Source organism: Cheilinus undulatus, linkage group 23 (assembly GCF_018320785.1).
Source record: "Cheilinus undulatus linkage group 23, ASM1832078v1, whole genome shotgun sequence".
NCBI classification, from domain to species: Eukaryota; Metazoa; Chordata; class Actinopteri; order Labriformes; family Labridae; genus Cheilinus; species Cheilinus undulatus.
Genome location: NC_054887.1, coordinates 28,668,491 through 28,695,520, shown reverse-complemented (window position 1 = coordinate 28,695,520; position 27,030 = coordinate 28,668,491). Strand labels below are relative to the sequence as shown.

The following is a 27,030-nucleotide window of genomic DNA, read 5'->3' as shown; positions in this document are numbered from 1 at the left end:
TTATTAAAAAACAGAATTAAAATGGGCTAAAAATGCCAGACAATGGAGGAAAGGGTGTTGAAAGGGGATTTTAAAAGTAGCAGAAATGGTAACAATAGAAAAAAGTGGCAAAAAATAAGCAAATAATGGCAAAAATGGGTTGAAAGTGACAAAAATGGGTTTACTGAGGCAGAAAACTAGGCAGAAATTGGTTAAGCTGCAATAATCATATTTTATATTCAACCTGAATAATTACCAATCTTATAAAAAATTTTTTTTTTTATCATTCTTTTATGCTGTAGTGAATATCCTTTTTAAAAATGTAATTAAAATGGGCTAAAATGGCAAACATTGGTGGAAAAGGTGTTAAAATGGGATCTTAAAAGTAGCAGAAATGGAAAAAAATGCGAAAACAGTGCACAAAATAAGCAAATAATGGCAAGAACAGGCATAAAAAGGTGGTCAAAGGGGATTAAAAGGTAGCCAAATGGGTTTAAAGTGGCAAATATAGGTAGAACATTTGGTGAAATGGGAAAAAAAATTGGTTAAAACCAGCAAAAATGGGTTTACTGAAGCAGAAAATAGGCAGAAATTGGTTAAACTGGCAAAAATTGTCATAAATAATGATGAAATGTGGTTCACAAGGGTAAAAATGGATGTAAAAATTGTTAACAGTGGCAATGATAGGTCAGCAAAGGGAAAGAAAGGCAGAGATGGAAAGAACTGGTTTAGAAGTCACAGAACTTGGCAGAAAAGAAATGGTGGAAAGGGTTTAAATCAACAGAAATTAGTTTTAATTGGCAAAAATGAGCTAAAATTGGCAAAATTGGAGGGAAAAAAGTGATGAAAGTGGGTTACAATATGGCTTAATTGTTGTAAAGTGGTAAATATGTAATTTAAAATATAGTCTTAGTTTTTTTAAGGCAACTGGAGACCCCCTCTCAGTGTCTCACAACCCCCAGTGGGTTCCCAAACTCCACATTACCAGAAGCTCAAAACAAGAGTCAATAGCATTAGCAAAATAAGCTGTTTGGCACTGGTAGAGAAGATTTGGCACATTTTTCATGGGCGCAACCCACATACTCAGCTCTGCTGCTCATCCCACAGATGCATGTTCCTTACAAACGTGGCACCATTTAAAAGGGTACTAAACAGGCTTTCAAACGGTATAAAATTTATTGCCAAAAAGCATTGTTACAACAAAGAAATAACGTACCAAACACAAATTTCCTTACTTTTTGTTTTATGTTTATTTGAAGGCAATTAGAAAAAGAGAATTTCACATCTGTTTTTATCATCACCACGTTCATCGTGCATGCATGTCTCTATAAACAGCAGCATCTCCAAAACGATCGCTATGAAACATTCTACAAAAACCCTTTAAATTTGGTGATCCTCTGCCTTTACTCCACCATCATGATTAATTTTACTGATACAACTTTTAATGGACTGCAGGTAAATTTAGTGTGTAACCGCTTTCCTCAGAATCATTGGTAAAAAACTTTGTCATGCTGTAACTTTAATGATTCTTGTACCAAAAAAGTTGAATAGAAACTGTAATCATCTTTTTTCTGCTTCTTTTCCTTCTTCCTCTCTGTTCCCTCCTCTCCTCTTCCTCACTGCTGTCTCAGGGATAAAAGCTTTTCCTAGACGCCAACAATCGATCAAGCTCAATGAGCGCTGTCACCCACTGACACACTCACTCACAGATCCTTCAATCTTTTATGCTAGCACAGAAGAGCAGAGGAATTATGCAAGAAGTCCCACAACAGTGCACTTTACTATGCTACTTATAAAGCAGCATTTCTGTCAATTTACAGACATGCAGGAGTGCATGTACAAAATGATGCACTGACATTTCATTCATTAAGCTAGGAAAAGGTGCTCCCTTTTTTTGCCAGGTGGAAAAAGAAAAAAAAGTCATATGGGTATTTTAATATTAAATGCTACTTTTTGTTGCATTCGTATTTTCTTTCTTTGAATGCACGCATTGTTTTGCACAAACCATGATAAATTTGTCTGTATCTTATGAGGCCCTAGTTCTAAGTGAAAAGCTCTGGTGGGATTCAAAAACTAACTCCATATTGCCATCACAGCTCTGCAAATCAACAGACAAAGGGCTCTTTTTGTCAAACTCTGCAGGATTTCCTCTAAGAGGTCATTGGTCAGACTGCACTTACTTGACAGACTCCTCAGTTTTTCCTCCTCTGTGTGAAACATTTTTAACACAGACTCTCTAATCAGGTTTGTGTGTGCAGAGCGAAGCACAATGAGCCTTCAGCTGCTGTGACACTCAGACCCACAGTAACACACACGGGGCATTCTGCCTCAGTAATTGACACTTGGGATACATTATTGCTTAAAATAAATGTTGGCACCATGTGCTCATTCTGAGAGAAAAAAAAATAGAAACTGAGAGAAAGAAAGGTGGGTGGACATATTCATCAAGAGCACAATACTCCCAAAGGAAGCAGAGATTCAGCTTGTTTGCTAGTTTTTAGCCTGAAATATTCTGGAGCGTGCCTAAGACTAGCCAGAATGATAGGATAGGATGGGATGGGATGGGATAGGACAGGATATGATACTGTACATATATGGTGAAATACAGTACTATAATCATACATTCCATATTTTGTCTTATACCATACAATGATAGATTATGGTTCAGTACCAGTATGCTTCCTATGGCAAGTTGCTTTCTGGGACAATATGATGCATTTTGATATGATACGATACAATACAATACGATATGTGATGCAATATAATATGATACAATGGGATAAAATAGGATTTGATGTATTATGATACGACGCAGCAGCAGCAGCAGCATGATATATCATACAAAACCATACAACACCACACAAGATAATAGGATGCAGTACTGTTCAAAACAATATGATTAGATAAGTTACAGTGTTATAAAGTCATTTAGCTTCTTCTGAGATACAAAGCGGTTTGATACAATAAGACGGGATACATAATAAGATCAATACACTATGATATGATGCAGCATGGTGTGATAGGATGTGATACGATGCAATGCAATATGACGCATTATTAAGCAATATGATGTGGTGCAGTGCAACACAACGCAGAATGGTTTGATATAATACAGTGTGAAACGATACGATATGAGGCAGCAGATATCATACAATATGGTATTATATAATATGACATAATACATAATATATTATTCGATAGGATACAATATGATATAATGCAGCATGGTCCGATACGATGCAAAACACAAGGAACTGGTGCTTGCTTCAAACCAATACGATACAAAACTGTACAAAACAATACAATACCATAGGATACAAAACGATACGATACACTACAATATGATACGATGCAGCAAGGTTGAATATGATATAATAAAATGTGATAGGCTACAGCACGGTTCCATACAGTTCAATACAGTACGATGATATACGCCACAATACGAAGATACGACACAACATGAAACAGTACAAAAAATACAATACCAAGGAATATGAACAAGAAACGACATGATATGATATGAAACAATACGATACGATACGAAACGATACGAAAAGATACGATATGATATGAAACAATACCTGAAAATAGAATACCAAGGAATACAAAAAAGATTCTGTACAATATGATATGATGAGATACCATACGAAACAATATGTAAAAATACAATATGAAAAAATACGAAAAGATACAATACAATACTAAAAAATACAAAAAAATACAACTATAAAGCAATACAAAAAGATATGACACAAAACAATATGAAAAAAGATATGATTAGAAACACAAAAAGATACAATATGAAACAATAGGAAAAACGATACAATAAGAAACAATACGAAAAGATGCAATATGAAATAATTGGAAAAAAAGATACCATACGAAACAATACCAAAAAAATTCGATACAAAACAATACAAAAAGATATGATACGAAACAATAAAATACAATACTGTGTGATGGGATTCAGCATGGTTCGATACAATCCAGTACGATACGATGCTATATGCTACAATACGATAAAAGATACAATACGATATGATATGAAAAGATACGATACACTATATTGCCAAAAGTATTCACTCACCCATCCAAATAATTGAAATCAGGTGTTCCAATCACTTCCATGGCCACAGGTGTATAAAATCAAGCACCTAGGCATGCAGACTGTTGCTACAAACATTTGTGAAAGAATGGCTCGCTCTCAGGAGCTCAGTGAATTCCAGCGTGGTACTGTGATAGGATGCCACCTGTGCAACAAGTCCAGTGGTGAAATTTCCTGGCTCCTAAATATTCCACAGTCAACTTTCAGTGGTATTATAACAAAATGGAAGCAATTGGGAATGACAGCAACCCAGCCACGAAGTAGTAGACCACATAAAATGACGGAGTGGGGTCAGCAGATGCTGAGGCGCATAGTGTGCAGAGGTTGCCAACTTTCTGCAGTGTCAAACGCTACAGACCTCCAGACTTCATGTGGCCTTCAGATTAGCTCAAGAACCCGAAGAGAGCTTCATGGAATGGGTTTCCATGGCTGAGCAGCTGCATCCAAGCCATACATCACCAAGTGCAATGCAAAGTGTCGGATGCAGTGGTGTAAAGCACGCCGCCACTGAACTCTAGAGCAGTGGAGACCCGCTCTCTGGATGAATCGCGCTTCTCCATCTGGCAATCTGATGGACGAGTCTGGGTTTGGCCGTTGCCAAGAGAACAGTACTTGTCTGACTGCATTGTGCCAAGTGTAAAGTTTGGTGGAGGGGGGGATTATGGTGTGGGGTTGTTTTTCAGGAGGTGGGCTTGGCCCCTTAATTCCAGTGAAAGGAACTCTGAATAGTTCAGCATACCAAGAGATTTTGGACAATTCCATGCTCCCAACTTTGTGGGAACAGTTTGGGGATGGCCCCTTCCAAAATGACTGTGCACCAGTGCACAAAGCAAGGTCCATAAAGACATGGATGAGAGAGTTTGGTGTGGATGAACTTTGACTGGCCTGTACAGAGTCCTGACCTCAACCTGACAGAACACCTTTGGGATGAATTAGAGCGGAGACTGAGAGCCAGACCTTCTTGTTCAATATCAGTGTTTGACCTCACAAATGCTCGTCTAGAAGAATGGTCAAAAATTCCCATAAACACACTCCTAAACCTTGTGGAACGTCTTCCCAGAAGAGTTGACGCTGTTATAGCTGCAAAGGGTGGACCGACGTCATATTAAACCCTATGGATTAAGAATGGGATGCCACTGAAGTTCATATGCGAGGTGAGCAAATACTTTTGGCAATATAGTGTACGATTCAAAACAATACGAAAAGATACAATATGAAACAATACAAAAGATATAATATGAAACTAGAAAAGCACTCGGAGAGCGCAGACCTCCGCCCTTAGCCCTATCTCCCAATAGTAAAGAATTCTTTAAAAAATTCCTGGATCCAGATGGTGATCCAGATCACTCCCAAAATTTAATCAGTTCTTCCTTATGCCATTTCTGACATTTCTGAAAATTTCATGAAAATCCATCCACAACTTTTTGAGTTATGTTGCTACCAAACAAACTAACAAACAAACGAACAAACGAACAAACCCACCCGATCACATAACCTCCTTGGCGGAGGTAATGATACAATAAGAAATGGTACAATATGAAACAGTCTGATACGAAATTGTATGATAGGGTATGGTACGGTACAGTATGATACTATATGTTAGGAAACAAAGAAAATGGTTGAAATGGAACGATATGAACTGATACAAAACAGTACAACTGAAACGAAATACAATACAATACGAAATGTTGGAAGTGTTTATTGACAAGTTGCCTTTTGGATGAGGGGGCAATAATACAGTATGGTACCATACTATACCATACAATACATGCATGTACATGTGTTGAGCAGTGTACAGAACATGCATGACTCACATAGCAAGAGGCATTTTGTGATGGGATAACATGATACCAGATACAATACAATGCAATAGAGAAAGAGCCAGTATGATACCGTAAACCATATCGTAAAGGGTTATATGAAATGGCATCATGCAATACCAAAATATACCACATTACACAAAACCACATTATATGGCATTATAAAACACTTTAATTGTCTTACAGACTACTGAATCAGCTGCCTGGAAAGAGGTCAAATCCACAGATTGAGGTGAATACTAGAAAATGAACACTGGTGCACTGCCTTCTTTATTTTAGTGCAGACTGGACCTCATTAAGGACTATCTCTAAGTGGAGACTTTCTCCTGTCACAGCCAGCACATGGCACCATTGTGTGGAGTGACTGTTACCACATGTATGATAATAATGCCTTATGGCTGAGACTGTAATGATCAGTGGAGAGACTTTAAGCTTGTGTGGCTGTCTGCAATGATGCATTAGACAGTCTAAGGACAGGGATGTACTGTATTTATCTGCTGCATTAGAGGAGAGAGTTAGTATTAGCACATGATTTAACTACAGGCTGTGTTCAGAGCAGAAAGAGTCTGTAGTATGAGTTATAGTTCCACTAAAGCAGTAGTAAACACATGTAGGAAAATGCTAGTGTATGACTACTGTTTGGATTTGTTCTTGCTGTATTTCTGCATGTATACAATGAAGGCTGTAAAGCTCACATGCTCATACAGCAGAGGACAAAGACAGGTGTGTCTAAGAGGACAGGTGTTTGCTATAAGAGTACAGCAGCCATCTGTTTGTCTCTGCTTCTTTATAATACCCTTTATTTTTGCTTTTCTCCACTTTTCTTTCAACGAGTTTGGACATGCTCTTAGAGTTTCATCTTGTAATCAAAACTGAGCCGCTAAGAATAGAAAGATCTCAAATTACAATCTGCCATGCTGTCTAAAAAGCAACAGACACAATGCATGCATTAGTGACTGAAAAGACCGCAATAAAAGCTAGTTTTTGGGTCTTTTTCTCCAAATACCCAATGTTAATACACATTTGGATCTGTTTTGCTTCTTCTTGTAATAAATATTGCTTTTTGCATCCAAAAAACACATTCAGTTCAGCATGCAGAGAAGCAAGAGGAAGAAGATACTGAAATCTCCAGCAAAAGAAAGGATAAGAAAGGAAACGTCCAAATATAATGTCATTACAGGCAAAACCAGATGGCTTCAACTGATCTAAATCTTCAAATCAAAATGCAGGCACTCGTTAAAGTCTGGTTTGTCTCCTGCAGAGAAGATACTCCAGTCTTTAGAGATTTCATGGTCTGACACTGAAATAAACTTTAGAAACACTCACCATTGTTCCTCCAAAGCAGACTGACCTCCAGCCGGCCAGAGCGCCGCATCACTTTGGGAAAGCGATAAAAAAATCCTGACACTCTCCTCAAAGTTTTGCCAAAGTTTCTGGCAAAACCCATTTCTCCTCTCTCTCTCTCTAACAAACACAGACAGTCACACACCTAAACACCACCGAGTGTTTGGAAGCTCTGACGGAAGCCAGATGTTGATAAATCCAGTAAATCCAGAGGACTCATGGAGACAAAATCATCCTTCACCTCCATCCATAGTCTCTCCCTCTCTCTCTCTTGTCGTGCCCTCTCGTCCCTCCTCTCTCTCTCTCTAGCTCTCTCTCTCTCTCTCTCTCACTCTGACCCCCATTTGTGTGTGAATGTGTCAGCTCCCGTCTCTTGTTTATTCAGTCGCTGTGACAGTTTGGCTCTACAAGGGACAAGATACACTCGCCATGTGGCAGCTGCAGACACACACAGAGCAGAGGTAAATGGAGACTTCAGTATTTTACACTCTGGTGCAAATTTAGCCTCCATTCGCTGAAATAAACTCCTCAAACGCCACACTAACTTCATCCTTTTTATTATTTCAGTCTCTTATTTTTAATGAATATGGCCCACCCTTTCCTAAATCCGCTGACCTGTAATAATAATTGACTTAACTATCTTATTACAAGCCCAGAGCCAAAAAAGTTGGGACGCATGTAAAATGTAAATAACACAGAATATACTTAAATTAAATTTCATAAAACCATATTTTATTCATAATAGAACATAAAAATATCAGATGTTGAAACTGAGAAATTTTACAGTTTCATGAACCTTATACTGAATTTGATGGCAGCACCACATCCCAAAAAAGTAGGGACAGGTCCATGTTTACCTTTGTGTAGCATCCTCTCATCTTAACAACAGTCTGGAAATGTCTGTGAAGTGAGAAGAGCAGTTACTGGAGATTTAGGAGAGGAATGTTGTCCCATTCTCGTCTGATGTAGGATTCTAGCTACTCAACAGTCCTAGATCTCCTGTGCTGGATTTTAGGATGCTCCAAATCTTGGCTGCTGGCAGGCCAGTTCTGTGAAGCCATGCTGTTGTGCTGGATGCAGTATGTGTCATATCTATGCTTAAATTTAAATATTTTCTTATATTCCTGTTTTATTTTGTACACTTACCTTGTGTTTCTTTTCAGATCACTCCGTCCTGCCTATCCCTGTCTGTTTCCAACATCCATGATTATCTCTGTGTGTAACTGTCTCCCTTTCCCCAGTGTATTTAGTCTCCCTTGTCCTTTCCTTCCCTGCCTGATTATCTCATCCTCTGGGTCGGTGTTACAGCCATTCCCACGTGTTCCTAGATAATTTTGGCAAGTATGTTGAGTATGTTGTGTACCAACACTGAGAGGGGTCTTCAGATCCCTCAAGGAAAAAAAAATTTTTTTTGAATTACACATGTAGCACTTCACACCAATTTTGCCAAATTTTTGCCACTTACACTGTAACTCACTTTTGTCCATTTAAAACCCTTTTCTGCCATGTTTTGTCACTTCTAAACCAAGTCTTTCTGCCTATTGCTTCCTGTTGACAATTATTGCCACTGCTAACCATTTTTACCCAATTTTACCCATGTTTCATTATTTCTTTGTGACAATTTTTGCCAGTTTAACCCATTTCTGCCTATTTCTCTGGCTCAGTACACCCATTTTTGTCAGTTTTAACCAATTTTTCTTCCCATTTCACCAAATTTTCCACCCATTTCTGCCACTTTAAACCCATTTGGTTACTTTCTAATCCCCTTTTACCACTTTTAATGCCTGTTTTTGGCCATTATTTGCTTATTTTGTGCCACTTTTATCTAATTTTTGCCATTTCTGCTACTTTTAAAATCCCATTTCAACACCTTTTTCACCAATTTTTGCCATTTTTAACCCATTTTAATTCTGTTTTAAAGAAAAGGGATTTACATTTTTAAGAGGGCTATTTACTACAGCACAAAATAATAATAATAAATAGTTTTTTATAAGATTGGTAATTATTTAGGTTAAATACAAAATAAAGATATCACAGCTTTACTTTACAACTGACTATGACTTTCCAGACCTCCATGGTCCCACACATTTGGCTGGGGCTCAGAAAGCTCACCCATTTATCTCCCCTTATGGGCAGTTTTGTCTGGACATGACTATTCCTGTGCATGGCTGTTCAGCCACCCTCAGGAACAGTGCGGGTCCCCTATCTCTTGCTACTTTATTTTTGGGGTCGCCGGCTGACAAGGTTGAGAATCCCTGGATTAAAAAGACTTTCTAATTTTGCCTCTTTGTGTGTTGGGGCTTGCATTTGAGTCCATTTGTTTGGTTCAGTGTCACAGTATGTGGTTTAGCATTGTTTTGCTAAAATATTAAAGGCCTTCTGTGGAAGAGACGTTTTCCTGATGGGAGCATATGCTGCTCTTAAACCTCTCTCTACTCCTCAGCGTTGGTAGTTCCTTTTCAAATGTGTAAGCTGCCCACGCATTAGGCACTAATGCAACCCCATACCATCAGAGATGCAGGCTTTACAACTGAGCCAGGATAACAAGCTGGATGGTCCCTCTCCTCTTTAGTTTACAGGACACGGGTGTTTGTAGTTTCCAGAAATAATTACAAATTCGGATTCATGTGAGCACAGAACAGTTTTCCGTTTTGCCTCAGTCCATTTTAAATGAGCTTTGGCCCAGAGAGGACAGCGGTGTTTCTGGGTTATGTTCACATACAGCTTCTTCTTTGCATGATAAAGCTTTAACTTGTATTTGTGGATGGCATGGCAAACTGTGTTGACAGACATTGATTTCTGGAAGTGTTTCTGAGTCCATGCAGTGATGTTCAGAACAGAATCATGCCTGTTTTTAATGCAGTGCTACCTGAGGGCCTGAAGATCACAAACATCAAATACTGACCTTTGGCCTTGTCCCTTGATCACAGAGATTTCTCCAGATTCTCTGAATCTTTTGATATTAAGGACTGTAGTTGGTGGGATATTCAAAGTCTTCACAATTTTACAGCCAGGAACATTTTTCTGAAATTGTTTCACAATTCTTAGACACAGTCTTTTTGGCAGGTTGGTTAACCTCTGCCCATCTTTACTTCTGAGAGACTCTGCCTCTCTAAAATGCTACTTTTACACCCAGTCATGTTACCTACCTGTTAACAATTAACCCAACTAGCTGCAAAATGCTCCTCAAGCTGTTTTTCATCAGTACCACTTACTTTTCAAGCTTTTTGTTGCCCTGCCCCGAAAAGGTCATGGTCTTATAATTATTGCATGGTGCTGTGGGGGATTTTCACAGTAATTTATTTCTGCTTATGTTAATAAAATCTGAGAAATCAGGAAACAGCAGCAGAGTCTCAGAGCACCTAGATCCACCTCTAACCCAGGATTAATGAAGTCACACAGAGTATCTGGTGCAGCGGTGCTAAACCTGATCAGACAAAGACGAGTCTGATACCCCTGTAGGTTTGTGTTACTTCATCCTGTAGGGAGACAAAGAGAGAAAGGACGAGAGACCCACAGGAAGAGGGAGAGAGAGAGAGTCAAGTAGCATCTCCTCTTATCGAGTTTAATCTGACCCACAGTGGGAATCCTGGATTCATTTACTGCGACTTCAGTGTGTCTCTTTACTGCAACCATCAATGAAAGGAGCTAAAGAGGCAGTTATTTTATAAAAGTCTTTAAATGCACAAAATATGAAGCTGAATCACCTCAGTATGAAGCAGTCTTATAGTTCAACATTAAATCTGTATCGGAGGAGTCTGTCTGCTGCATGATAGATTAATATTTAAATAAATAACTGAACAAAGCTGATTTATAAGTGACTGTTTCAGTGTTAATAAGTGAACTAGTGACCAGCAGCAGTCGTCTGTGGACATCTGAAGGGCGTTAGCTATGAGGCAGCTCACCTTTAGGAAGTTTGTAGGAACAACTTGTCCTTTTTCAAACTTTGTTGAAGTACAGATAGAGAAGTGGACTTCTAACAAGCTTCCTGAGTGGCAATTAACTGCGGAAATGCATCTACAACGAGCAGAGACATCGGCCCACACACTTATGTCCACACAAACACATAGAGTGCATTAACAGTGCTGATAAAACTGACAGGAAACACAGAGCTCATTGTCTCTATGACGTTAAAAGGCCCCAGGACAGAGAAGGGAGACTGAATCATCTGTGTCTATGTCAGTCTTGTTTTTATATTTCTTTTATTCTTGTCATTCTGCTTCTGTTACAGTGCTGATGTATGTTTTAAGTGAGTTGATGTTAAGTCTGGATTCATGCCATCTATGGTATGCAAAACTAGTCCATACAGTAGGTATTGAAAGACACATATAATGCCAACTTAAAGGTTCACTCTTTGTAGTGTACTACCTTTATTTGCTCTGATTTATTCTGTTAAAAAGAAGAGTGAGCTTATTATAGAAGAGGCACTGAAGAGAAAGAACAACACCTTTAAATGTTTGCTCTCAGTGAAGGAATTCCCTCCTGGCACCAAGAATTCATGTGGTTTCTACTGCAAATATGACAGACTTGATGATCAGGCTGCTGTGAGAGGAAGTTAGCAGCAAAGTGCATTATTATAATAGTGCAGAACAAAAATTCTACGGCTTCATGTAACTATTTAACTTCATCCATCCATCCATCATCCATCCATCCATCCATGCATCTATCCATCATCCCATAATCAACCCATCCATCATCCATCCATACATCATCCATCCATCCGTCATCCCATAATCAATCCATCCATCATCCATCAATCCATCCATCATCCATCCATCATCCCATAATCAATCCATCCATCATCCATCCATGCATCATCCATCCATCCATCATCCCATAATCAATCCAACCATCATCCATCATCCATACATCCATCCATGCATCCATGCATCCATCCATCAATCTCATAATCAACCCATCAATCATCTATTATCCATCATCCATGCATCATCCATATATCCATCCATCCATCCATACATCCATGCATGCACCCTTCATCCAACCATCCAACCCTCCATCCATCCATCCATCTATCCATCCATCCATCATCCATTGATCTATGGATCTATCATTCCATCTATTCATCCGTCCATCCATGCATGCACCCTTTATCCAACCATCCTTCCAAACATGAATCTCACTAATAAATCCATCCATCATCCATAACAATCAACTAAAATACCAAAACAATGCACCATACTTGCAGCACTGGTTTGTCTGTTCACAACTGGTGCCTCACAAGGTTCTGTTTAGGGCCCCATCTTCGCCCTTTTGCTTCAAGTGTCCATTCTTGGTGTTTATTTAGAGGATGTTTTCAAATTTGATTAGCTATCTGGTGTCAAATCCAGCTTCTTCCTAACAGCTAAAGTTAAAGCATTTCTCCTAATGATTCAGAGAGTGTGGCACATATTTATAACATCTCGACTTGATTACTCTAACTGTTTCTAAGGCTTTAACAACCTGTCTGTCCCGTGTCTTATAGCTGGTTCAGACTTCAGCTAACTGCCAACTAACAGACACAAAAATAGGACCATTTCACCCCTGTGTTTCTCTCCCACTAACGGCTTCATGTTCACTACAAGACTGAGTTTAAGACACTTTTAAGGACTTTTATTGATGTTGTAAGCTGCACTGATGATGAATTGAAGTGTATCATGCGGGTTTGTAGTAAAATTAAAGTGCACCAGTGTGGCGGTTTAAAAATCTTGTCACCCAAACAATGGCAGACGTGTTTGTTACAAAAAATGAGGAAGAAGAGCCTCTTGTGTGAATCTATTGTTGTACATACAGAAGTAGATCTAGGGGGAGGTCCAGAGTTCATACATATGGAGACACTGAGATTTGTTTCCTTTTAGACCTGAACCGGTCCGTCTGCATGCCGACTACATTCCTGCTGCTGGGCTGCCTTTCAGCACCCAGCCTATTTATGTCATCAAAGCATGGAGTCTCCTCTGAATGTCATTACAGGCTTTCTATCACTGTCAATGACACTTTAATGTTCAGATGATTATTTAAGAGTTTCCTAAAAAAGTCTGTGATGGCAATCAGTAAACAAAGCATCTACGGCTCAGTTTATCTTCATGAACTCCAAACATTCACACTCTAAATTTATCATAGAAGGAACACTTACAAAAGTGGATTGCTTCGTGGTAAAACAGCAGAAAAGCTGCTCATAAACTTTCTGGGGTCCAGTTGACGAGTGGCGCATGTCAAAAACCTGGTCCATTGTAAAGATATGCTGCAATAATTTTATTTTTAGCCTAAATACTGAGACTTCTTATCAATGCAATAAAATCAAGCACTGCAATACTGATGATGTTTCAGTCAAATTTAGTCTGTTTCACAGAATAAACCCTTTTTAAAGAAAAATAGGATAAGCAGTGGCAATGCCAGACTTGTCTGATGTGACTTATGCAGAGGTTGTCTGAAGTATGCATGCTCAGATGCATGAATGAAAAACATTTATTAACCCTGCATGATTTTACTGGACCTATCTAGTCTAACTAACACTACGTATCCTACAAGTGTTTTACTCTGGTGTATGAATTTTAAATTCAAAAGTGACAGAACACAATGACACATATACTGTAATTCCTCTTAGTTTTATTTTGAAGTACTAAATGAAAAGATGTCAGAATTCACAATTTTAAGAACTAAAATAAGCGACTACATCATGCAGAGAGTGCTACGACCAGCCTACAATGCAGCCTGGGGCTCCTCTTAATCCCGCCCAATCCTGCAGCATGTGCCGTCCACTCCTGTCCCGCACCCATCCTGTACAGATTTCTGACAACCTATGTTTAACACTCAGAATAACAGACAGTATGTAGTTAAAGAAATGCTAATATTAATGTTAACTGAGGCAACACCTTGATAAAGTTTCCTCCCTAAATAAAGTCTAGAAAACAACAACACTCACATCCTGGTCATACACAACAGTGCCACCAGACTCATTTAACTTAACTCCTGGTTATGGCTCAATAGCAATGTCAAAGTAATATTTCCCAAACTTATTCACACACCATTTATCATCTTTCAGTTCTAACTCATACAGAGATTCATCTTGCAAAGCAGATGGATACGCCCGTTCCCTTGTTTTTCACTGGCAAATCCATCTTGCAAAGCTCCCATCTGAACCGTTTGGGCCCGGTTAGAAAGTGACAGGACCAATCAGCGACGAGGGGCAGTACTTTCAGGCACAGCAAAGTCGTGACGTAAACAAGCAGCAGCAAGAGCTGGTGCAGTTATGGAGGAAGAGATTAGGGTGGATGCTGCTAAAGCGCCAGTTTTATCAGAACTTGACTACATTTCTTCGTTAAAAGAAGAACAAAGAACAGCAGTGAGTTGTTTTCATTTCAAAAATGACAAAAGTCGAGTACTTACATGTCTATAGTTGCCATGTTTCGCGTTATTTATTGTGGAGCTTATAGGCAGCATATTGTTTGGCTGTGCAGAGACAGACCAAGATTCTGACACGTTTACACAGCACAGCCAACTTCAACCAACAAATAACAGCAAATAAACTGTAATTTCTAACACGAAGGTGTGACATCTCCTGAGTTATCTTGTTCAATATGTTTCAACAAAGTCCAGTTGTTTTCCAGCGCTATCACGCTCTCTCAGTTACAGAGAAAAACCAGTCATGAGCCAGGTGTAGTTGTGTTGTAGTACTCAATAATGGTCTTGGTCTTGAGACCAGTCTCAAGACCACATTTTGAATGTCTTGGTCTTGTCTTAGACTTGAGAGCATTTTTACCCAGTCTTGTCTCGGTTTTGGACTGGCCGGACTCAGGATTTTCCATCATGACCAGTCGAGACCAGCACTGATCTGCTATTCTTTAACTTTATTAATGTGATGATAAGGAGAACATCTTGCTAAAACAACAAATAGCTACACATGCAAAAACTCAGACATCAGTCCATCTTATTCTAGTCAGAAAAACCTCTGATCACTTACTTTGGGCCTCATTCACCTGACAAATCTAGATAAACTTCTCATTTTTACATATTTAAAATAATTCTAGACTTGTCAGTGGCTTTTAAAAACATTCAAGGATTTAACTTTTTACAAGAAGTTAACGGAACAAATTTGTTAAGATTTGAGATTTTTGCATGCTGTGCTTTAAAAGAGTTGCAAATTTATTAGAAAGAAAATTAAAACTAAAGAGAGAAAGCTCTTTAACTGTTCAACCTTGTCATGGTTTTTTTTAAATGGATTTTTATAGTCTTGGTCTTGTCTTGGTCTCTGTGCCCTATGGTCTTGGGCAAGTCTTGGTCTCGGATAGGTGGTCTTGAGTACAACACTGCGGTGTAGTTTCCGTCTTTTAGCTCGTGTTTGGGAGCAAAGGCCGTCTCCTCTTTGGCATTGTGGCAGAGTGAGTATATGTGTAATTCAGGGGAAGTGACGTAACAGCACATAATGGAGGAGGGGGGCAAACTGAACCAAGAGGCATGACAATTTGGGATTTTATAGAAAATCTGTACATATTTATGATTTTGTTATGGCACCAGTTTCAAACCAGTACACCCAAGAAGTCATCTGAGAGGTTTCGAGGACAACTGGAGCAACGGTGTGGCGTGCAAATCAACACAGACACACTGCTAATTATAGTAGTAAGATTTGGACTCGATTTCTTGCTATGTGCTGAACATTGTGTAAGTGAAGCAAGACTTCTGGCCAGTTTCATATCGTCAACAAAAGCCTAGACTCCCTCTTGACTTGTAGTTTTACTCTTTTTTTTTAAATCAGTAATTCATGCTTTTAAAATGTAATCAGGTACAATATTTCCCTCAAAATTTACATAAAAGTAAAATTACTGATTTAAAAAAATGCTCAAAAAGTATAAGTGTACAAAAAGCTACATAACTACATCCCTGATTTTTTTATTTGCACACTGACACTTAATATTTTGTGCATCTTGTGCATGACCTAAGTCCGTTAAGATAATAACAAAATTATAGTTAGAGAAGAAAGTTGCCAGTTGCCAGCTCAGATTATATTAAATACCTTAGAGAACCTGCATCTGATTGGCTTATCTTGACATTTATTTTCTTACCTAATCAAACAAGTGGCAGCCAATGAAAGGCTTTGTCATCTTAGGGGAAAACATTGCAACGTACCAATGAATGATGTGCATCAGAGTGGACTGAATTGTGGTTTTACTCCACGGAGACTAAAAATAAGTGGGTATACCCAGTACTGCACCACTGCATTGAACTACTGATGAAAAGAGAGCATTTATTTTTAATTTACAATAAATTTTCAGATTTGGCATTGCTGTCTATTTTCTGTTAATGTTTAAAGTCTGTCATTTACGTCACTTAAAAAGTTGACACCATTTTAAGAGTTTTGTGGTCAGGCTGCAACTGGATGCTGAGCTTCAGAATATTCTTCTTAACATGTTATGATTGCTTAAAGTTCTTTGCTTTCACCTGGGGCCTCACCGTCCCTGCTTAGGACCCCCTCCCACCACCACCTGCAGACTCACCTGCACAGGTGAGCCCATGCTGGAAGATGTAGTAGCAGCAAACATCACACCAGGTGCTCCCTCCACTCGGCTCAAAGCTGTGTCCCTCCCCGGACTCCTCCTTCACCCTTGGGTCCCTCTCTTCAGGGGAGAAGATAGTCCTCACATCAGGGGGTCTGAAGCCTTTCTTCCTGTTCCTCGGTGGTCCCCCTTCCATCCCGTTTCCGGCTCCTCCTTCCTCCGTGTTCCTTCTCTCGTGACTCGGTGAACTCTGTGGTGTCTTCGCCTCGGGCTGTCCTCTCTCGCTCCACGCCGCCTCCAGGCTCTCCAGGCTGGCCGGCTGTGGAGAAGGATGCCGCCGGACAGCTCTCACCACCAGCCCGCCCTTGTTGGCTTTGGAGATCCGCATCTTGGCTCCCGGTGGCGGCCACGTCGCCTCCGGTGGGTCCCTCAGAGTACCGGGAGATCTGATGATATGAACAGCTTGCACGGAGAGTGTGGAGTCATCCGTGACCGACGAGCGCGTGGGGACGTATTTCCGACCCTGGTGCACTACATTAAACATTACGCACCCTCCTCGAGCACTCATGCGTAATGAGTCCGGTGAAGTAGGCTATTAAAGTGGGTGAGACAGGTGACACGTCACTGATGACACCCACATGCTCCCGGTTGTTTTTGTTGTTGTTCAGCAGGTTGGGGCGGTCTGAGGTGTTCAGGGGAACAGGTTAGATCTCATTTCACGGCAAGACGTCAGAGCGGGAGGATATCGGCCCAGCCAGGCGACACGTCGTCTGGAAAACACAAACTTAAAGATAAGTTTGTGTTGCTGAGCGGGATTTCCTTCAAAATCTGGACTAAAATGCTTGTTTGAAAACAACCAACCACGCTTTATAATACGGCATAAAAGTCAGCCGTTAAAAGTTTACTGATATTAAAATAATAACAGTTTAAGGAGAGATGGAATCTTCTAACATTAGCTGTCTAGAAGCAGACTTGTACGGTGGCCCTGGAGTGCAACTGCAGAAACATATTTCGAAAGCCAGAACATTTAAAAACATTTATTGGAATGCAAAAACATCTAATGAAAACCACAAAACATAAAGTCAAACAGAAAAAAACACAAACTAAGGCAAAAAGTTTTTTTTAATCCTTAAATGTTTTGTTCTTCACTATATTAACTGTTCTTGGGATTTCCTGAATGTTTCATTTTTTCCAATTTTTGAATTCTCCAAAATGTTTTTGCAGTTCAAAAAATATTTGCAATTGATAAATACTTTTTATGTTTAAATGAGGTTATGATGTTTTGCATTTTTTTTCTGCTCAAAATCTTCTTTTTTACCTGTTTTTCACATTATCTGTGTCGTGATTTTTTTTTTTTTTTTTGCATATTAAAGATTTTTTTTAATTCTGAAAAATTGAAATATTTTTGCAGAGAAAACAATTTTGCATTCCAGTATTTAAATATATTTGTTTTAGATTCTTTTGTTTCAGCAAGTGTTTTTGTTTAAAATATTTAAGTGTATTACATGTTCCCTAATATAAATTTTATTTCATTAAAAGTTTTTTTGTTTTACAAAATGTTAATCTATTTATTTTTTTAAGAAGAGACTGTTGAAATGTTTAATTTGCAAATGTTTGTAGTTCATTGAATTTTTTCTTTTTTTTCCAAAAGAGTCTTGCACATTGAAATCTTTAAAGCAGTCCATGAAGATTTATCCATTTTATGATTTGATTTAAATAAGTTTTTTCTGTTATGAAATGTGCTTTTTTTGATTGAAATATTTTTGCATTGCATATTTGATAAATGCATTTGATTAAATGCTTTTACATTTGATTTTTTTTTCTTTAATGCTTATTTTTATAGCTTAATTATCATTCTTTTAATTTCATGACATGCTTTTATTTTGAAATAATGCTTTTTGTACTGTTAAATGTGTTTTTATTTTTTCTTAATGTAATGGTTTGCACTAAACTGTTGATGGAACTGACCTTCAAGGTTACCTCAGCGTTCAAAGTTGAGTTGTAGTTATTAAGTATCTTCAGTATTAAACATCTAGATGCTGATTTAGTCTTGAAACTATAAAACTATCTTCCACTTAATGTAATTGGCTGAGTGAAATAGAAGACAAATAGACCTTTTCTAAATAAATGATCAAGAATCTAAATTTTGCCCTCAAGTTTCAATGACAGCTCTTGACATTAATCCAAGATGTTGCAGTTCCTCCTTTTGTCCACAGGGTGGCACCGTTTTCACTGAACCACAGCTCTCACTGCTTCCTGAAGTCTCTTCACTTTTAGCAATCAAGGATGAACTTAATAAATGAAAATGCTTTCAGGTCATTTTAATTATGAACCTAAAATATGATTAAAACTGTTTATATAACTGACTTTATAAAAATGATGAGACATCGACCTGCTGGTAGTTTTCACCAAATATGCTTTAGTGAAACAGTTACAGCCTTGGACTACAGCATGTCATTTTAAGTTCTACTGGCTGTAAATAAAACTGTCACAGCATTAGATCCTGACTCAAACTATCCACATCCACTGACCTTTTATACACAAAAAGAGCCCATATCTTTCTTTAAAACCTATTTATGAATAACTTGAATCAAAAGCAAAAGCATGTGTAGGCATGAGTTTAAACAAAATAACTGGTTTATTTCCAGACGTGTAAACGTTTTACAAAATTTGTTTTCATAGTACACATCATTGACGGGCAAATTAGATATTTACATTGTTTGAAAAAAGTAGGAAAAACACACACCCGAAAAGAAATGCAGAAAATTACACAAAGAAAAATAAAAAACAAATCATTCCTGAAAAAAACCAAAACAATTCATCCACTGTTAATGCCAAGTGTGAGTACAAAATGTGCAAGAGTGTTTTTTTTGTTCTTTTTCAACCAAACAAGCAGAAAGTTGAGCTCATTTAAAATTAGTTACACTTGGAGTACATATCCCAGAAAATCAAAAATATTATTATAAATAACACGTAGAAAGATCTGTTTGCAAGAGAGCATCTTTCATTAGTTATAAGGCCTCATTAAGCTTACCTACAGTCACTACTAGACCCCACTAAATCTTACAGACTGCTCCTTTAATTCATGTGATGTGCAAGTAGCATGTGCAGTTTCCTCTTTGCCTCCAAGCTGTGTAAGACTTTCAAGTTTTGCCCTTTTTTGTAAACAGAGCGTAAAAATAGATTTCTATGCTACAATTATTTTACTAAAGGACACAGATACTGATATCTGAATGCTTGTCTGGTAAAGTGCTTTATGAGCATGTAAATTATTTGGGAATGAGAAAAATCTGTCCTGAGAACATGGAGCCTCTATGAGCACTCAAAAGACCTCAGTAAGAGGGACTTTGGCAAAAAGAAGTCGAGGTTTGACACTAAATTGCTCCACTTCAAGTCAATCTGGAGGAGCTATCTTTTTTTGTATCCTGGTTGAAGGCACCTTGGCAGTTTTTAAACTCTCCTGAAGGGGGAGACATCAAACTGGAAAACAACTCCCCTCCGTTTACTGGCCATCATCCTCATCATCATCATCCTCACCTTCGCTGTAAAAAGCTTCTTCCTGTGAGAGAAATGAACATTTAACATGAGTATAATCACATTATTTTAAGAAGGGTTGGACTAAAATGTGTGCGTGTCTTTTACGTACATATCCGCCCTGCTGCAGCGCCCAGGTGGAGTAGTGTTCCTGCAGGTATCTCGCTCCAAGACCAAACAGGCGGTTCACAGGCAGTGTGTCTGCTGCTGACAGACGACTAGTGACCTGTAAGGAAACAAAACATTGTTTTTATCCTAATGGACATTTAAGAGGTAAAAAAAAAGGGTTAAAACGTTCAGTCTAAAATGTTACATTGTCCCTATAGTTCATAAAATTAAAATCTATTTGCGTCACAATCCCTGCCAGCCTCAGACATTTTCACTGAAAGGCAAACATTAAATCATCAGGATACACATCAGCTCCAGTATTAACCCTCTTATAGGGAATTTTATATCATGATTAAGTTGATCTTACCTCACAGGTCACAGCGATTTGTGTTTTTGGTGATGTCTGAGCCCCTGGTGGGTCGCTGCTGGAGGGAAGGAATCCCATCCTGGTGAGGAGCGTCGTTATCAGTCTGTCAAAGAAAGTGTAGTTCCAAAATATCCCTGACATAACTCTTCTCAGTTCCTCCTCCTGAAAACAAGATATGTTTCCTGTTTAGTGTTGTTGAACCAGATTTTACAGAAGCTGTCAAGATAACTTGAACTGTGTCACACCTCTACACTGATGGAATATGATGAAGTCAGCAACATAGGATCAGCTCTAATGTGATACAAGACTGTCCCCAACAATGACCACTTTTAAGGCCAGCTTACTCTGCTATTTCAAACATGTTCTGACCTGATAACTGAGTCACATGACTGATTTTGCCAAATTTCAGTCTGACTGAGTGTTGTTTGTTGTGCTGAGAACAGAGGAGCATGACAGTCAAACATGCCAAGATCAGCTGATCCTGACTGGTAAAATGAATTTCTGGCATGTTTGATATTTTGGTCATACGGCTACACAAACTCACACAGTGAGAGCAGCACCGTGAGCCTATTACTCACCAACACTGCACCAGTGCAAACTGTCTACACATCTGCAAGGACCACGGCAGCAGCAAACACGCAAGGTGGAGTAAGGCTTCCTCTTATCTGGGATTTTTGAACCCTCGGAGGGGCTTAAAACTTTTCTTTAGTGAAAACAGAACTGGCCGAGTAACTCAGGGTCCATAGACAGTGCAGTCAGTACAAAAGTGCGTCAGACAACGGCATATAAACATTACTAAGGGCTAGCGCTGCTAACGCTAACAGCACAGCTTATGAGCCATACATCCTTCTGAGGCATCTGTGTCTGAGATGGCACACAGAGGGAATGACTTGTACCGGGTCTGCAGCTGAAAATGCCCATCATGTGTAATTAAGTATGCTTGAAAATATCAAGTCTTTAAAATTTTGAATTGATTCAGAATCGTAAAAAAAACATTTTTGAGCAATTCTGACAGGAATCAATTTATTCCGGCGCTTCCACTGTCCCCCATATCTTCAGATGATATTATTAAATACAGACAGACATGGTGGAGTTTGGGGAAGTTATCAGTAGATTGTGAAAATTCACATACAAGTTTTTGTTAAGAAAAAAGTTTGATCTGACCTGTTGCTCGTTCAAGTTGTCTCCAGCATCTCTGAGCAGCAGGCCAATGACTTTCTCCACATCTAAACAACAAAAACAAATTAGTGATTAGCAATGGTGAGTGACATGCTTGTTTATTCTTCTTTAGCAGTATGCATCATGTTAAATCCTCAATACTGCTAGGATACAGTTAGTAAGGTTCATTCATAGCAGATCAGTACAGACTGCTTCAACAACATCAAACCAGCTTTTTATGCTGATTTGAGCACAGCCTACAAACTAAACCATTAAGTTTTAATAGTTAAAAATGAAGAATTTAGAGAAGAAATACCATGTTCTTTTATGTGACATATTTTAAGATTTATTCTGTTGTGAGGAAACCAGAACTTACCATCTGGTGAGTCAGTCTCTACGTCTGGAGGGATGAACTGGATTTCATCTGCGATTTCACTCAGTCTGCTTACAGCTTCTTCCAGTTTCTCCTTTTCTTTAACCTGATTTGTCGCAGAGTCTGAAAACAAACAAATAATAATAATTTAGCCGAGAATATAGGGCAGGGGTGTCAAACTCAAGGCCCGTGGAAAGATTATATCCAGCCCGCAAGATCATTTAACATTTGTATTATAACTAACCCACCAGTATGAGGTCTGCAGATTTCCTCATATTTTTAACTTCTTAGTCATCATGTTAAATTATAGCTCATATGCTGACATTTTCAACTCCTAATTTTGGATTTTTAATCCCATATTTTTAACTATCAGACTCACAATTTAAAATTTTAAGTCATATTTTGATTTTTAAGCTCATGATTTCAAAATTGATCATTTATTTTGCGCTTTCAAACTTATGATTTCAACTTTCTACTCGTATATTTGCTCTTTAAACACATTATTTTTCTATTTTTAATACCATGTTTAATGCCATGTTCTGATCTTTTGAACTAATAAGTTGGAATTTGTATCTCTGATTTGAGCCTTTAAACTTATCATTTTTACTTTTTTGAACTTCTACATGATTTATCTTCAGTGCTGTTTTTTTTTTCTTTTCATATTTTATTACTGGTGAAAATGAGGTTGACAGTTATGGTTAAATGTTGATCCTGTTAGGCTCTCAGGTTAGACCTAAATCCAGAATCTGGCCCCTTCCTGGCCCCTGTTGTGATTGAGTTTGACACCCCTGATATAAGGGATTTCCAGAGTACATCAACCTAAAAAAAAAATAACCACACAAAGACAATGTGTAATGCCAGAGAGAGAGCCACGAGGAGCTGACTCACAGCCTGTGAGGTGAATAATAAAGGTAAATAAAAGTCAACGGACAAGACGATTCCTTATCCATGTGTGTAAAACCACAGTCCAAGTGATTCACCCAGTTTAAAATGTGCTTGTGTGTTAGTTGCAAAGGTGCAAAGATTGCATGACTCCAAAGGTTTTTATGACTGACAAGTGAGAGAAATGACTCAGGATACTGGAGTAAAATATACAAGGGGGAATTCTGGTCGGACTAATTAACCAGGTCATACTGGATGGATTTAACTTAAATACATGTAGCTATGGGATTATTTCAAGTACATATTTACCAATTAAATCCTCAAACTGAGAGGGGCTATTTTATCTTACTCATGATAACAAATTTGGTACACCCACGATGAGTTAATTCCTCAAGAAATCCACAAACTTCCCGCTGTATGACAAGATTTTTTCCTTTAAATCATCTTAGCTTCAAATGTTTTATCTTGGTTTGTCCGAACAGACAGCTGGGATTAAAAAACACTGTATGCTGAAATAATACAATGTCCTGGTAAATTTTCCTTTATTTTAACAATCCATAGCAACGTGAAGTACCAAAGCTTTAGAAAAACCCAACGTTTCAGGACTGAAACATTGCATATGTATTTCAAAACAAGAAATTACCAGATAGCTAGTGCCTAAGACTTCTATTCTGACTGCTGTGGTAGAGAAATGGGTATTGTTATAGTTTATTTTACTTGCATCATACCAAAGATTAAACATATTTCATCATGACGAGAACATCAGTGCTCACCTTCTTTAGAATCACCACAGCGAAAATTGACATCCGGCTCCTCAGTCGTGGGTGACAGATCTGAAGGTTTTGTCTGAGAGCTGATGCAGCTTAAAATCTTCGGTAGACAGTTCAATACCTTCTTTGTTTTCTTTTTCTTCTCCCTCTTTATTTTCTTTTCAGTGTCCTCCTTTTCAGTCTTCTCTGGCTGCTGAGGTGATCCAGGTAAGCCACCCTGAGCCACCAGTTTATTGTCTTTCTCTACTTCCTTCGGTTGCCTTGATGAATGTCTCCTTTCGGCGTAGGCCATGAGGACTCTGAACTCTGTCGTGCCCTCCATGCTTTCTGTGTCTGAGGTAGGCTCACAGTCTTTGCTGCTGCTGAGGTCTTTGTGGTTGGAGAAGGGGTCGTGGATTTCCACGTGACCGTTAGCCATGGCGATTCACTGATGTAAGACAGAAAAACAACAAAATAAACAAATATCTTTGGGTGCTATCTGAAATTTATATGGCCAGGTTCCAAAGAGATGGTGACCTGAATTAATTAAAGGACAATTAATTGAATATAACAGTAGTGTCACACAACTCATGTAATCACAACCGCAACTGCAGCGTCAGACTGTACAATTACATAACAACATAAAAGGCTTCAATTATTTTTGTGGTAAGTACTTAAAAGGTTTACAAAAATGTCTGCAGAAAAGCCTTTTTCTTTACAAAAGTGACACTACTGCACTTTGTAGGACTACTTTTATATTCAATAAAAGAAAAGCTTTTACTTCTTAAAAAAATAATAAATAAAATATTAAGATATTTTGAAAACCAAAATTTTTAAACTTCAGGTTTTGTATTTTTTATGCTACTTGATATTTCTATGCTTTTGAGAAATTGTTGAGAAATGCACACTTCAAAACTATCATTATTCTCTGCATTTTCCTTAAATATTAAAATCCTTCAGCACTATACAACAGGTAGAGAAGATTACAAATTGACAATATCTTAACAGAGAAAAAAACTAATTTGGTGATGATCAACTTGCTGTTTATAAGTGTGTAATTTGTGTATTTAGTGATTAGTCTATAGAATAAGAGCTTTGTTTAATCTTGTTAGTTGAAGACTTTCTGCCTTTTCAGCCTGTTTCAGTCTCTGTAAATGATTGGATTTGACTTTTCATGGACTACAACTTAACTAAATATTTTCAGACTGAAAGTAGACCAAAACTTAAAAAGTATAGAAATGACTAAGTGTGACCTAAACTAAAAGGCATTTCAATCTAAAACTAAGACTAAATTTGAACTAACCGTCAAAATTAACACAGTTATTAATCACTGTATTAAAGTCTAAAAATTATCTGGCTTTGAGAAACATCCACATCAATGAGATACATGAGAATGTCACAAAGACAAGCATTAAATATGTCAGTCTCATTAGATCAAGTCAAAGTTTGTCTTGTTAATATTAAATACTTTCACAAATCAAACATTTTCATTAGGATTGGCAATCAATTTACCAGTGAGACATAAAGCAGTTGAAAATACAACTTTTTGCCCCCATAAGAACCTATAAAATCCATATAAACAAAGTAGTTATGCAACAAATTACTTATTTTATGTTATTCATCACTACTCGTGCAATAATGCATACATTTTAAGAACAAATGAAAAATTTCAATGAACAGTACTTCTCCCATTGCTTTTCTACATTTTGCCGCCCTCTGGTGTTGAAAACAATGACTGAAATTTGGGTTGTGTCATGGCATGTCTCTGGCACTGCCCATTCAAAAACACTTAACTCTCTGTTCAATTAAATAAATATGGAACAATATTAAGACATTTTTAAAGTCCTAAAATACGGGAAAGGTACTTTTATTTATTCAAGAAACACGTGTTTTGTTGTTTTTAGTCACTTAAGTTGAACTAAGAAGCTTGAAAAAGTTTGACGACTGTTGGACCGTACACTTAACGAACGTTAAATTTACTGAACAAATATGGCATCCGCAGGGTCTGACGACATTAAAACAGCCGTTAACTGTAAGAAATAAGTTAAAATTGCAACGTGTTGACTACTTTGTCGGTAAATAACGGCAAAATGGCTAAACAAGTGAAAAACTTAGAATTAAATTGATTAATGCCTTCTTTTACTTTAAGCCTGTCAAATTTTTAAATGTATGTCAACGTATCGAACGTTAGTTCAACGTCTACGAGTTAAACTTTACTTCCTGTAGTCCCAGAAGAAAAAACACCACAAATCTTTAAGTAAACACAAAGTAAGTAAGTAATACAGATTACTTACGAACCAAACGGTGGAGGAGACTGTTGAAAACTTAAAAATAGCCACACGCTAACTACAGATATTGTACACGAAACAGCTGACCGACTTTGCTTTGGCTTAAGTAGTCTTTCAATGATACGTCAGGACGTAAGACGTCATGGTGTGACGTTGAAGAAAGTGACGTGCCAGCTGCGGATTTTGTTTACAAATGTCATCTTTTTCATTCAAATTAGTAGAAAATGAACATATTGAGCTGAAAGATGACCACAGTAAGAGCATAATAAGACCCGCATTAAAAATTATAAGAAAATATTTTTATATATAAATTTAAATTTAACGTTTTTTTTTCCTCACTGCAATACTCTCAAGTGAAAGTGAAACTGAGAGACAATGTGCAAAACATTTTTTTTTAAACTTTCTCATCCTTAAACGATAACGTTGCCGGGATATATTATAAATATTTACAATCATTTTGTAAGCGTATTTCAAATAACTCTACTGTTCATAAATTTATTCCCCTCCCATTTAAAGTACTAATCCAACGAATTACCGAATAAGGAAGTGTTTTTTTTTGTTAAAGAAACCTCCAGAACATATGTGTTGAATCAGAAAAGAAAAGAGGAAATGAAATGTGTATTTGTTTTGGATGACCTGTCAGGGGGAATAAACAACTTTATATGAGGTTATAACACATGATTTTGGCAAGTTTTAACCAGACTTTCATGACAAAATGTACAATAACAGTAATTTAACAGCTGTTTTAACTCTTATCAGTGCTATTTTAACAGCTCACCTAAAAACATAACCTGCACTTTTTAATGTCAAAGCTAAAAGAGGCAAATTATTCCTC

The 27,030-nt window shown here is 37.8% G+C and overlaps 2 protein-coding genes across 3 annotated transcripts in view; both read right to left on the bottom strand.

The window, feature by feature from the left end:
• The window catches only part of rassf3 (Ras association domain family member 3), a 104,576-nt gene extending 87,168 nt beyond the window's left edge, over window positions 1–17,408 (bottom strand). Inside the window, exon 1 of the mRNA XM_041780656.1 lies at window positions 16,737–17,408. Coding sequence (XP_041636590.1) covers window positions 16,737–17,304 — 568 coding nt within the window. The 5' untranslated portion in view covers window positions 17,305–17,408. The remainder of the gene's footprint in view (window positions 1–16,736) is intronic.
• A 1,947-nt stretch (window positions 17,409–19,355) lies between these two features.
• LOC121505211 (apoptosis facilitator Bcl-2-like protein 14) lies at window positions 19,356–26,308 on the bottom strand. Of its 2 annotated transcripts, none has more exons than XM_041780324.1 (7): window positions 26,202–26,308; window positions 23,932–24,355; window positions 22,280–22,399; window positions 21,910–21,971; window positions 20,746–20,907; window positions 20,383–20,496; window positions 19,356–20,295 (listed from the first exon to the last, which is right to left on the bottom strand). In XM_041780324.1, exons 2-7 carry the CDS (start codon window positions 24,344–24,346, stop codon window positions 20,239–20,241), a joined length of 930 nt encoding a protein of 309 aa, XP_041636258.1. In that variant the 5' UTR covers window positions 24,347–24,355; window positions 26,202–26,308; the 3' UTR covers window positions 19,356–20,238. The 2 variants fall into 2 exon arrangements, with proteins under 2 accessions (XP_041636258.1, XP_041636259.1); XM_041780325.1 differs by having other exon boundaries at window positions 26,206–26,302.
• Window positions 26,309–27,030: the final 722 nt, after the last annotated feature.